Genomic DNA, 14,707 nt, shown 5'->3' with positions numbered 1-14,707 from the left:
TAACTTTGGGTGTTTATAGTGTTATCTTGAGCACCACAAATGATTACTAGTTAAATAATCTAGGATATCCATAGTATTATCCGTGTGTTATACACGACCTCTAGTTAGGTTAGAGCCCGTATGCTACACCCAAACAAAACATCAAATAACTAATCACAAATATAAGCTTGCAAATAAATCAAATCTCCACCACTGCATATGAATGTGATGCCAAAAATCAAAGGGTCTTTACAATGGTTGTAACGAGATTTAGTTAAGGATATGATAAAAGGAAAAAGAAATGAAGGTTTTACAATCAAGAAAATAGTCATTAATCTACATGATATCAATTCACATAACAACATCGAACACACTACCAACTTATTGTAATTTATTCTCACATCTCATTTAAGCACTAAAAAATTTAAAGACTTAATATTTTAATTAAATAATAAAAAAAAGAAGATGTACCGAAGAATGATGACATCTAAAGGGGCTAAAGGGCTCTTTATATTGGAGAGCCAAATCCTTATAAGAAAAGTAAATCTCCTTTAATATAATCTAAATCGAATACGAAAAGCTAAAATAAAGGAAAAACAAAAAAATAAATAAATTTTGAATTAAAAAGATATTATTTTTGGTTGGATACTTTCAAAATAATGGAAATATCCGTAAAAACGAGCTCTATCCTTAGTTTGACTCCAAAAATCTAGATTTTTCATATCAAAAGCAGTCACACATTAGTCACAAGACATGGTCATGCATTGTCAAAGATAATCTTTTGCCCAATTCTACATTTTCCCAAAGACATGATTGTCACATAAAAAACTAAAAACACACTTTGAGCTGATTTCACCATTGCATCTATATTTCACCTCTTGAATCAAAACAAACATAATTTCCAAAATCAAGCTTAAAATATAATTTTTTTAGAATATGGATGATTTAATCATAGAAAGATATATATAATTATAACTTATCAAAAGATGTCGAGTTTTATATTCTGCAAGGTTCAACATTTTAGTGATACGGTTGTTGTTGCCTCTTATGTATTAGATAATGACACTACTAGGATTTGACACGTGTTTGGGGAATATGAGTGAAAATGTCATGATTAAATTTAAAGGAGGATTTTGTGTCGAACAAAATATTAGAAGCTCGAAGTACACTTTTAGGAAGCAAAAGAAAGATTAATTCGTCAAAGAATTCGTAACGATTCAGAAATTAAACCATCATCAAGGTTTGATAAGATTGATTTAATTGTTTAGGTCTTATTTGTGACCGAAAATATGAATGGTGTTGACAATACAATTAAGTCCAAGGTCAAATATTGCTTGGACTTGGTTGGTTTTCATTATTGAGAAATACCATTAAGGTGTTTTACGGAAGAGGTGAACATTTATTTTCCATCAAGATTGTGAATTTTTGTTGCATTATATATATATATATTATATATAAATTTCTGAATTCTAGGGTTTGTGTTACTCGCACATAATCTTCTTATATATTTTTAATTAAACATAATAAAATTCTTCTCATTTACTCGTGATTTTTGTCTTTCAACAAATTTTCACGTAAATACATGATCATTATCTTATTATGCGATCGTTTATTTATTATTACCCTTTGCATAATCCGTAATAAATCAATTAAGAAGCGGGGAATAAATACATATGTTGATTGTGATTTTCAATTTTACTTTGATATTCTAATTAACAGTTATAATTCTTATAAGATGGGTATTAGGATTTTCCATCTTTAACAAAATTACTATTCCCAACTTATTGCCATCTTTACTAAGCCGTAAATGATAATAGGATTTTTCATATTTCTCAATTTCATAATTACAACTTTCCTCATTAACTAATCAATTTTTATTTACTATATTGTCACGATTTTTTCTCTCAATAAAAGTTACCATTACTGATCCTGGTATTGACATCTGAGTTATTACTGTATCTAGTTAATTCAATTCCATGTTTGCCTATTCTTTCAAGGAGATTATACCTTTGTCTCCAAGTAATTTTTTAACAAAAAAATGAATTTTATATTTTCTCTTGATTTTGATCATATTATATCTTGTTTGCAGATTTTGTTTATTATATTTGATTTTTCCACACCTATATTAATGAGACACAAACTAATCCTTTCTTCTTTTCATTTATTAAGATTTTGATTGGTTAATTTAATTTTCATGGGAAAGGATCAAGGAATTTTGCTTTTTAGTATTGGACTAACAATCTAGATAAAGAACAACTATCAACTGAGAGTTTCTAACCACCCGTTCTAAAAATTATTGACTATAAATTAATTTCTATATATATATATATATGAATACACCAAAATAATAATAAGGGTAAAGTATATATGTAACACCCCAACCTATGTCCGACCCGGATACAAGTCGAGATGTCACATTGACATTTTAAAACCTTTATTCTTGCAAAATAATAGAACATTTGAACTCTTTTTAAGAAAATAAGATAATATATTGTTGAATCATGTTTGTTATAACCAATTTAAGAAAATATATGTTGTATGAACAGTAAAATACGGTACGAACATTACCGTGAACAATACCATGAACATTGAAAATTTCGAATATCAATTGTGTATCGATGCACTACTACAGTAATACTACAGTAACTTCGGCAAAATACGTATGAATTCATAAAAATTCGAGTTTTCATTCGTATAAAAATTCCATTTACATATACACATTTAAAACATTGCAAAAACTCTATCATATGATTTTACAAACCGATTAGAATATATCGGGATTTAAACCGTTACTTACATGCCAACCACTATCCTTATTACAAAATACACACTATACATTTCTTTTCTGATGTGATCTTTGGAAATGAGAATTGACATGTCTTGCATAACTTTTATCAATCTTCCTCTTCTCAGAACCTACGTGTAAAATAATCACACGTTAAGTCGTTAACTTAATGAGGCATGAAAACATATGATATTACTCTACTCATATTAATGCATAAACAATTAATACTATCATATCATATAAAAACATATACCATTTACAATACTTATCAGTACTCATACAAATCATGTCACACCTACAATAACATAAGTACAATTTAAATTGCACTCACCTTAGCCTTGCTTTGATTTAATCATAATTCTTTGATTGTTCCGAAACTTGTTTAGGCTCAAAATCTACATAAATATAATTTCCGAGACAATTATCAAAAGCCTAAACCTTATAACTTGGTATTAATAATTTAGGCTAATTTAATGAACCAAATTTCATTTTTCCTTTAGGGTGTATCGATGCACTATAGGTGCATCGATACACAAAATAGCTTCGAAATTTCCATGCATCAATGCCTACCTATGTACATCGATACACACTGAATAATTTCTGGAAATTTACTCTTGATGCATCGGTACATGTTGAATGTGTACCGATGCACAATAGTCCATAATTCCCATTTATGCACGTAAATTACTTCCTTCTAATTTAATTGTGTCATATTTTAACCCCTTTCATATCCTTAACTCACATACACATGCTTAAACTCATTTATATCCATTTATCTCATCTTTAATCTCAAAATTTCATCTTTCCTAAGGAAATTAATAATCATACCAATTTTTCAAGATACTCTAAATCCAATTCTATCACTTCATATCTATTAATTAAGTTGATGACAAGTCAAATTTATTCAAATTCAACTTATCAACTCTTTTCCAAGAATTCACTTAAAACCCATTTTCTTTAATCTTTCATAACTTCTTCATCTTTTGATTTTAAGACAACTTAAGCTTTCCTTAAGCTTAATTATCATCTAATGATCAAAACACAACCATAAAATCAACAAATAATTAACTAACAAAGGAACTCACCTTTGCCTTGGAGCCTAACGTTGGAGAAAAGAAGAAGATAAGTTTAGAAACTTATCTCTTCAAACATGCATCACATGAGTATTATAATACCCACTAATTATTATTTAATTTTTTTTCTTGTTAAATGACTCATTTGCCCTTTGACTCTTTTAATATTTACTAACAATTTTCAGGAAATATCTTCACATAAATCATTGAATTATTCAACTATTATACCTTTATCCCCAATTTCTGAAATTTTACAATTTAGTCCACTAACTCGTAGTTTGGGGTTACAATATAAACGGTCACTGAACTTTTCAGATGCTTGCATTTAGGTCCCCAAACTTTTATAAGGTACAATACAATCACCAAACATTTAGTTCGTTTGCAATATGGTCTCTGACGTAACGGTCGTTCACTGTCGTTAGGGTAAATTATATAAATGGTCACTAAAATTTTCAGCTGCTTGCATTTAGATCCCCAACTTTTAAAACTTGCAACACATCACCAATTACATTCTAAATCCCAAAATCCAAAATGTTTCAATTACATTCTAAACATCAAATTCCAAAATACTTCAATTACTGCCCAACCCCAAATTCATAATCCATTCTCAAAATATGTCAAAACAAACTAAACTTTAAGCATCAACCCTAAACTCTCAAAACATAATCATTTCAAAAAAAGTTAACCAACCATAAATGAACAATAAGTGATTATATTGGGTTTAGGGTTATGTTGGACCTAAATACTCAATTCAGTTTATAAAATAGTTGACTCAAATTTTTTCGATTTAAGTTTATAAAATTTAAATCAAGTCGAATTAAATTGAATTGTTGAATTTCTGTTTAAATTTAATTATAAATATTTAGCATATTATAATATTATTTGATTCTAATTCAGTTTAGTTTATAAAATAGTTTACTAAAAAAATTCGATTTGAGTTTATAAAATTTAAATCAAGTCGAATTGAATTGAATTTTCGAGTTTTGTTTAAATTTAATTATAAATATTTATAATACTATAATATTATTTTATTCTAATTTAAATAGTTTTTTTAACAATATACAATACATATATTTCTTCATATATTTTTCATATGTGATATACATATAACATACAGAGTCAAGGGACTTAACTCAAACATAAAAATTAATCCTTTAATTACTAAAAATTTTGAGATATTCGAGTTGTATTTTACAACTTGATTTTAACTAGAAATTTTTTTTAAAGTTGAGTTTATGAAATTATAACGCAAAGTCAATTTGTATCAAATTTTTTGAATCAATTAAAGTCGAAAAATAATTTTTTCGAATTGAATTGAGTATTGTTCACTTATAGTTGGTTAAATCTAACTTTTAAATCCTAAACCCAACATAACCACTTATTGTTATGGACCCAAAATAAACTAAATGTTGTTGATTATGTTAGGTTAACTGGTGGAGAAATTTAACATTTAGGGTTATGTTTTAAGGGTTTAGGGTTACTACTTTAAGTTTAGTTTGTTATGGCAGATTTGAGAATGGATTATGAATTTAGGGTTTATGTAACTAAAGTATTTTCAAATTTTGAGGTTTAAAATGCAATTGAAGCATTTTAGAATTTGGGGTTTAAAATGTAATTGATGATTGTGTTGCAAGTTTTAAAAGTTGGGGGACCTAAATGCAAGTGTCTAAAAAGTTCAATGACCATTTATATAATTTACCCTAACGGCAGTGAAACACCCGCTACGTCAAGGACCATATTGCAAACGAACTAAATGTTTGGTGACTGTATTGTAAATTTTAAAAGTTAAGAGACCTAAATGCAAGCATCTGAAAAATTCAATGGCCATTTATATACTTTACCCTAATAATAATAATAAACATATAACACAAGATCAGGCATAGATCGATACATTATTAGGATGTGTAAATGTCACCCCTAAAATTTAATTTTTCACACATTTATTAGGGTAAAGTATACAAATGGTCTTTGACCCTACTATAGGGTGATGTTTTATTAAGTCATCTGACTATTTAAAGTTACAAAATGATCTCTCAATTGTAGGACATCGTTGTATACCGGCACCACCGTTGCTTTCAACTACTGGCTCGACAATATAATCTTTCAAGCACTAGCTCGGCAATATAAAGTAAATGGAGAGTTGATCCATAAAACACAGCTCATATGGTTCTAAAATCAGATTTTATCATATCTCAATCAACAAGTTATTGTCCAGCTCAGACAGCTGTAAATATATTAAAGAAAAATGACGAGTTTAGAACATATGAATAGATGGTGACCGTTTTATAACTTTTAATAGTCGAAGAACTTACAAAATAACATCCTATAGTTAAATGATTATTTTGTAATTTTTAATAATCGGAAAGCTAAATAAAACAATGCCCTACAGATTTGAAAAAAATGTTACATTATTAATGTGCTTACTTCAAAAATTATTTTTAAATTCGCTCTTAAACTTGTATGAACCTAAACTCGAACAAGACAGCAAGGGAAAAGAGTGACCAATAACAATAATATTCATAGACCATATTACATAGCTATGCCAATAGAACTCAACAGAGAGGCTGAAACAAAAGCCTAATGAGCAGAAACAAAACTCCCAAAGAAGAAGAAGAAGAGAACAAGAGCCAAAGACATAGCCAAATGAAACAGAAGGAAGCTTTGGCCTACCATGAATAACAATAATTACTAGAATATTTCTTGAATTTTGATATAATATTTTTCTATATTGACTTAACATAGCAATGCATTGTGGTTAGATGACTGTTATTTTAGGTATTCGTTCATAAAATTTGAAGGACCAATTTGAGTCATTAAATTGTTAGTTTAGAATCAAATAAGTAAATTTAACATGACATAAAAGATATACAATTAATATCCTTGTCCCATCTTAGATTAGAATCCCAGTGTCACCCGCTGCATTCACTTAACCACTTATATTTTCATTTCCTTACCATCTAATCTAACCTACATGAACCTTACTGCCACCATAGCCACAATACAAGCAAGATAACAAAATAGAGTCGGCTCTTATTTAAAAAATAAGGATAAATTACACCCATAATCATTTAATTATGAAGATTTTATTTTGATCATTGATTTTTCAATTTTATCAATTAAATCACTTTACTATTTAAATGTTGTCAATCAAACCACAAGCCGTTAACATCTTAAACTATTTTATTTTAGAAAATATTTAAGGTTAGTTAATGAATTATATTTAAGTTTATCCAAGAAGCTAACATATTTAAATATTAAAAATTATATAAGCACGAACCAAGCTCCCTCAGTGATTAAAGTGATGATTATTATCTTTAGAGGTTTTCAGGTTCGAACATCAAAGAATGCAAGGGTGTTTGAGAATATAATAAGAAAATAATAGCAATTGGTTTAATACGTGATGAGCAGCAAAGGTTGATCTTCATTCAGGTCAATTACGTGTTCAGTTAAATAGTACCAGAGTGTGGAAAGCCATCCATAAGATGAAGATTCTGCAGATGCTTGGTCCCCCAAGTAAGGCACAATGTACTTCTTCATGTCCCTCTTGGAGATTTTCAGATGTGATCCCGAAACATTTACGAATTTAACTTTTCCACCTTCATCTAATGTTTTCAAACCAATCCAGTCGTCCTTGTAAAGCTTGGTCTGCAGAGCAATGAAAACTCTTAGTTGTTATTTTCATCCTCAAAAGAAAGATTCTGGTTACATGGAAAAATTATATTTCACCATAAAGCAGGTCTTGTGCAGGCAATATAGGATCTAAGGCCCCGTCAGGATAATAAAACAGGTATTATTACCTCTTAGTTATATGGAAAAACTAAGATTTCACCATAAAACAGGTACATTACCTCTTGTGCAGGCAATATAGGATCGAAGGCCCCGTCAGGATAATAAAACAGGTATTATTACCTCTTAGTTACATGGAAAAACTAAGATTTCATCATAAAACAGGTACATTACCTCTTGTGCAGGCAATATAGGATCGAAGCCCATCAGGATAATAACCAAACCAGGACGTTTCCTTTGGTACCAAAACTGTATCATCCTCAAACTGATCCAAAACATATGAAGAACGTTGTTAGTGCGATAGTAAAATGGCGAATGGCGTAAAAAGTTTACAGATTTCTCCTCCAAATGTAGGCTGAAAGGACCAGTTACCATTATAAGCACCAGATTCTGTAAACTGGCAAACCGTTCCTTGTAAGTAGAATTTCTCATGCCATTGATTTCGTTGTTTAGTTTTGGGAGGAATCTACATCCTTGGAGGTAGTCAGTTATGTCCTGGTGAAATAGAAGAAAAACAAAGTAGCTATTAACACCAGAAAGTTATACAAGCGTAAATCTACACGCCTTCTACATTCAAAAGGGAGAATGATGAGAACATAATAGATTTAACTCGGATAGGACAAAGGAAGAGAAATTATAAAGAAACAATAAGTCAACAAAAAGCTGAAACTTGTAATGCTGCAATCAAGCACAGAGTTCCATGTATATTAACGACACGGCATGATAGTTGGCAAGAACCAACAATATAAAGCCAAAGTTAGGAACAATACTCACTGTTGGGATTTTAAGATAACCACCGGGCGCTAAGTGTTCCTGCAAATAAGAAATATCCATAAGGAGAGTTTTCAGATGTGAAAGATCCGTAATGAGATGGAACCACCATTTTTGTTTAGCTGTTTCTTCCCCTCTCAATAAACTTGCTAACTATTTACTGGAAACAGTTCGAAAATAATCTTATACCTGCACATAGTTACTGTAAATTTCCAACTTGATTAAGCTTGCCAGAAGCATGCATATCGCAGTAGACTGCCAAATAAAGGGCACATCAGACCAGATTGCAATAATAGTCTTAAAGAATCAATGTTGTTAATGTGTTGTGCCTTATTGACATACAACAAAATCACTTTAGACCCTTTTGGGAAAAGCACAATCTAGTGCTCCTAGGCATGCTTTTTTGACCGATGAAAGTTCTTTTAGTTTTTTCATTAGCTGTACCATTACTAGTAAACGAGAAGGATACTATCACTTTCTCCTTCTCAACGTCAGACACGGACCATAAGGAAATCATACATATTTGAAAAATATGAAAACAAAAATTGCTTGTAACAAGTACTCACACCACAAAATGGAATTGAAGCAATACCAGCATGAGGCCCTGCCAATGTTATGAAATTCTTGACCTGAATCACATAAAGCGTACAAATAAGACACAATGTTAGACTTCAGCTTGAAGACAAAAGTAACCAGCAACAGAGCGAGAGAGAGAAAAAAAGGGAGGTGTAAAGGAATGCACAAAAGAAAAATTATAAGAAAACACAGTAATACAGATGGAGAAGTTCGGAAGATGATGAGGATTTATTAGCACATATGTCCGAGAAGGGGCACCCTGTGGCCATCTGAATCAGTAGCATGCACTTTACAACTTCCCATTAGCTATGGGAACATATAATACTACATTTTGGTAAACTGAAAAGTAAAAACTAAAGAGATGTTGTGAGAAGCTCTTACAGGGGGTCCATCACAAAATTCGATAATCCCTCGACCAATCAAGCTGCCCTGTGTGAAAGAAATATTCATATGAAAGTGCTGTTCTTTTCTTTTTGCTCCTTGGTTCATATAAAATGTTAATGCATACTGTAAAGAAATTTGTGATTGTGAGTGCATGAATGGACATTTTTGGGAACGGTACATGCATAGGAGAACAATTGTAAATTAAATACAGAAGAAAATTAACAAAATATTAATTACCTGAGAGAGTCCAATTATGTTGTAACCTTGGCTAAGTTCAGTCGTGTTTTTCACCTGTAAGTTTGAATAAAGATTAATTCAGAAGTTGGAACTTCAGCCACAAAACATCAGAGTGATAAATGTTACCAAATTGTTTTACGACCTTTTGACACGCAATTGATGTCTGCAAGAAAAAAAAATACAACTGGTTCTAGTTATGTGATCATTACAGGGACTACAGGCGATGAGAAATCGCAAACAAAGTTTGAATGTTTTTACCTGTTCCAGAAGGGGCATAGTCCATGAATCCCATGAACCATCTCCAATTTCCCTAGTCATGAAAAATGTTCAACTATTAGTTTCGCACTATAGATACAAGAATTCATACAAACTTGGAAACAAATGCACACATTTATGCAGAAAAGTGTCATGAACATACAGCAAAATACGATGAGAGTCCCACTGTCACTATAAACTGTACAGTAAAAAGGCTTTGAGACCAAAATAGTGTATACACATAAATTGAACTTCTGAAAATTTTTACATTAGAAGTCGTTGAGAAATAAAAATGAAAAGAGAATATTAAAGAAACATGAAAGATCATACACACAGTATCCTTGAGAATTAGACCAGCTGCTTAGAAGCTCAGTGAATTGAGTCACGCCACGGTTACTGCATTTATCACTAATGCCTACAACAGAACGTGCCAGTAGTGAATAACATAAGTCTATTATGTCTTCATACCAGAGATTTAGCTAGCGGTCCGCTATAGGAATAGCGGTCGTTATATAGCGGTAAAGGTACCGTCCAAAACCGTTATTGCATGGTCGCTATAACCGCGTTGACGGCAATAGCACCCCGTATTGCCGCAATCGAGATAAAGGCAACGCAACCCCAACCCCAATATAAATCCCTGCTTCAGACTATGAATATATGCATATTTTGTTTATAGACCCAAGCTCCCAAGAAAATCTGTCAGATTCGGTTTTGTTTAACAAAAACTGGTTGTGCTATAATTACACATAAAATTAGTATTAACTTAAGCTATTCTTCAGTCATTTTTGAAAAGTTAATAAAAAGAAGCTACTGTAAACTTAATGGAGCAAAGAAAGCAGGCTGTGAATGGAAACATTACCGTGCAAGACGATGAAAGGAGCGGCGTTTGTGGTTGGGATGAGAATTGTTGTAAAGAAGAAGATGATAATGATGATGGGAAAGTTAGTTGACTGCGAAACAGATGCCATTGTTGGTAAAATAAATGACCATTGTTGGTAAAATAAATGAAACAAAATTGCTCCCTTAATCAGAGGATTAGGGGAGCACCATCTGTGTTTCACAAGTATATGCTTCTTGGGAGTTTGGAAGGAGCTGGAAATTCTGGGTTTTGTGTTTGAGATTGAAAGTGGAGTATATGATTAATAACAACACTAGAAGAAGAAACAAGAATTTATCTTTTGGATTTTACCAGTTTGACCAGACACATGTGCCAACTACCCGTCTTATCTAATACTAGTCGGTAGTCACAACTAAAAAATTACGAGACATCTTGGTGGCCAACTTATTAGAAGTTTCATCTTGGTTGGTGGTCAAATTTTGAACATGTAAATTTTATATTTGGTGGTTAACTTGTATACATTGGAAAATTCTTTGGTAGGTGGCCAACTTTAAACATATTGTTCTTGAAACTCAACTATAAATAGGCCTAAGTATTTCCGTTAGAAATTATTCCAAAAACAAGTTGTCTCTTCCTCTTGTATTCTTCATTCTCCCACTTTAAGAATTTAAAGAATTTCATTTGTTGTAATATTGGCGATATAGTGAAGTTATCATCCGAACCTCCATTGCATAGAGCCGTAGACATACGCGCTGTCCGAACAAAGGCGTGTTAGGTCGACCAAAATTCCATTTTCTCGTTTGGGGCATTTAAGTGTGGGCTATTTAATAACCAGCTTAGCTCATTTCTAACAATAGGCTAAGCCTAATGAATAACTCTCATAACTAGTCTTTAACCAAACTCCTTGGGTAGATGGCATGGGGTTTCCCCCCCCTTAGCCTGGAGAGTTCCACAAATTATCAAATGTCTAGCCATTTTTTCTGTTTTACACAATTCAGTAAACTTATCAGAACAAACTTCCAGTCTATTATATGTGCAGAGGAATTTTAACTTTTTTGTGTGTGTGCTTTTCGATTGCAGTCTTTCAATCTTTAAACATGGACAACATATCGCTTCTCTACTTCAAGAAGAACAATCAAACAATTTTGAAAAAATAATGAATAATCGTAAACGTGTAATAAGCGCCTCCCCTGAAAGATATTCTAGACAATCTCAAAGATCAAAGTGTATATAATCTAGTTTCTCTTGATGGTATGAATTCCTTTGCTGACTTTAACGTTATTTTGTTTCCTAAAAATGTAGCTTTCACATAACTGTAATTTACTAATGTCATGCACATTAAGAAATCATCTTCTACTTAATTCAGCCACGTTTTCACTCATATGTCAAAGCCTAATGATATTGCCATCTAAGGAAAAGGAAGCAACAACTGCACACTTGTAACTATTAAACCTTATAAAGCATATAACTTGACAATCTTTTTCTACCCTTTCATCACTAAAAAGGATTGTTTTCTAATCTTCATTACTTCACCTTTACTAGTGTACTTGTACCCATTTAAATCAAGTGTACTTGACAGGACAATATTTCTTTTTAAGTCTAGAACGTGTCCTACATCACCAAGTGTTCTGACGATATCATCATGCATCTTAATCCTGAATTTTCTAATACCAATAATTCTATTGGAATTTGGAAGCCTTATTTCTCATCAAAACATCACATTTGGAAACTATTTCATATGTTGCAAACCAGTTCCAGTTGGGATACATATGAAAAGTGCAACCATAATCGATGATCCATTGTTCACTTGCTTTGTGTTTGTCAATAGAAGCAACTGAGAGTTCACTCGCACTGAGATTTAATATGCCCATTTTTATTGCAAAATTATAAGTTTTATCTCTATTTTTTTTAACATGCCCTTATTTCTACTACCAAAATTTAATTTCTTTTCGTCTCTAAATTACTGTCGATCATTATTCAAGTAACGAAACCCTTTTCTTGATGCTTAGATTCAGTTACAAGGTGCTTCATTTTATTATATGAGTGTTTTATACAATGATATCTTTGAAAGACGAATAAGAAAGAGGCAAAAACCACAGTAGAATCAAACCCTAAATTTTTTTGTTGTACTTTACCTCTATGGCCTCTACTGAGACAATTTCCTTAAAGACAATTAGATGATCTTCAAGAGACGAGTCTTGTGTTAACTTATGTGAATAAAGATGTTGCTTCAGATGCAACATACAAATTAGTGTTTTCATCGTGCATAATTGCTCAAATTTTGCCCATAATGAAGCAATTATCTTTTCTTTCAACACGTCTGTAAAATTTGATTTGATAAATGTAAAAGAATTTGATAAATAAGTTTTCAATCCTTAAGTTGTTTCTCATTAAGTGGTCAGGATGACAACATCTTATCAATATATTCCAATGCCTCGTCTAAGTCCATTTATGCAAGAGCATCATGAATCTTCACGTCATAACGAGAATCTATTAATAACGAATATAAACAAATCGCAAAAATAAAAAACATCAAGATTTATGTAGAAAATTCTTTCAACAAAAACCATGAACATAAGAATTTTCATTAATGTCGAAAGTAGAAGAGTACAAGTAGATTTACAGAAAGAACTTAAATTTTAACCTTAATCCTTAGTATATATCTATTTACATGGATAATAACTTGATTACAAATGTAACTGGTTTAGTAGAAATCTACTTAAACTAGCTTTTCTACTATTAATCAATATAAAAGAAAATAATCTTTGCTTCCAATCAAACTAGGGTTCTTACTTTCTTTACTTATCTCTTAATTTTATATCTTCACTCATTTATGTCAAATCAGTTTGGGTGAAATTTTAACAAAACCATTATATAGAACATTTTTATCATTTTATGTACTTTTATAAAAAATTTAGAAAAAATAATATACTTATTTGAATTAATAAAAAATAAAATTTTATAGAAAAATTTAATGTATTTTTATTTTAAAAATATATATAATTAAAAATATAAAAATATTAAACTAATATTCTGATCAAAATTTTATTCTTTTTATTAATACAACATGTCATTGATATAATATAAATTAATCTTCGATTGACATTTGTATGATAAATTAATAACATAGACAACATAATGTAAATTTTCCCAATAAATAGTAAAGAGGGCTGCCACCTGTCTTTGACCATTCCCATATGTATTGCATGGTATGGACTGCATGTCCAAAACATGTTCAGTTAGTTTAGACATGGGCTTCGGCGTTCAAAGAGTTTTCAAATCACAAAAATAGATTGAATTTAGACCCAACTTATGAAAATAGTTGGTAATAAATATGTTTTCTTTTTCTTAGTATAATATATGTATTTAATCCGATGATTAATTAATAGATCGAATATACTATTTATTATAAGATTGATCTTTTCAATTTAATTTGTTCTATCGACAATATCAAGATTCGAACATTGACTTTACTTAAAATATCTTATATCTCATCTTATTAGATCAACTAATTGTTAAGTTTTTCCCACTACAACAAAACAACTACGTTGGGATTGTTCCGTTTTCTTTTATTACGACAATTATGTTAACTAACAATAGGAAATTATTTTATTTTTAAATAGTCTAGGGTCATTATAAGGTAATATTTATTGATAATATTTTTAATTAATTGATAACGCATACATTTCTTGCGCACACAACTACTGAATTCCAAATCTAAAAAAAAACAACAACAGTATTACCTTTTTAATTTGATACGCTATATAGGACGTTGTTTATACTATAAAAGCTGCACCCATTGTATTTGAAATGATAATAAAATTACATTTACTACAATATTACAAATAGTTTTAAGATTTAAGGTGGTCAAAACATGATGGGTAGGAAAGATACGTGAATCAGTAACCCTTTTTTGTATGGATAAGAAATAGCAGGAATTAGCAGGCGGGGGCCTGCAGAAAATGAAAAGTGAAAGCAGATGAAATGCAACGATATAACGCCATATTGGATTTACATCAGCCA

At 30.8% G+C, this 14,707-nt stretch overlaps 1 protein-coding gene across 1 annotated transcript; it reads right to left on the bottom strand.

Annotated features, from left to right (window-relative positions):
* Positions 1-7,175: 7,175 nt before the first annotated feature.
* LOC120161001 (palmitoyl-protein thioesterase 1-like) lies at positions 7,176-10,929 on the bottom strand. The gene is given in 14 exon segments (XM_039171310.1): positions 7,176-7,482; positions 7,798-7,828; positions 7,830-7,888; positions 7,996-8,118; positions 8,398-8,436; positions 8,584-8,649; positions 8,961-9,023; positions 9,352-9,399; positions 9,592-9,645; positions 9,734-9,754; positions 9,850-9,901; positions 10,177-10,261; positions 10,706-10,821; positions 10,853-10,929. Coding segments are annotated over 13 exon segments (1,005 nt in total). The 5' UTR covers positions 10,815-10,821; positions 10,853-10,929; the 3' UTR covers positions 7,176-7,227.
* Positions 10,930-14,707: the final 3,778 nt, after the last annotated feature.

This window comes from Hibiscus syriacus, unplaced genomic scaffold (assembly GCF_006381635.1).
Source record: "Hibiscus syriacus cultivar Baekdansim isolate YM2019G1 unplaced genomic scaffold, ASM638163v2 tig00111398_pilon, whole genome shotgun sequence".
NCBI classification, from domain to species: domain Eukaryota; kingdom Viridiplantae; phylum Streptophyta; class Magnoliopsida; order Malvales; family Malvaceae; genus Hibiscus; species Hibiscus syriacus.
Note: the sequence above shows the minus strand (reverse complement) of the source record. Positions and strands in the feature narration are given on the sequence as shown.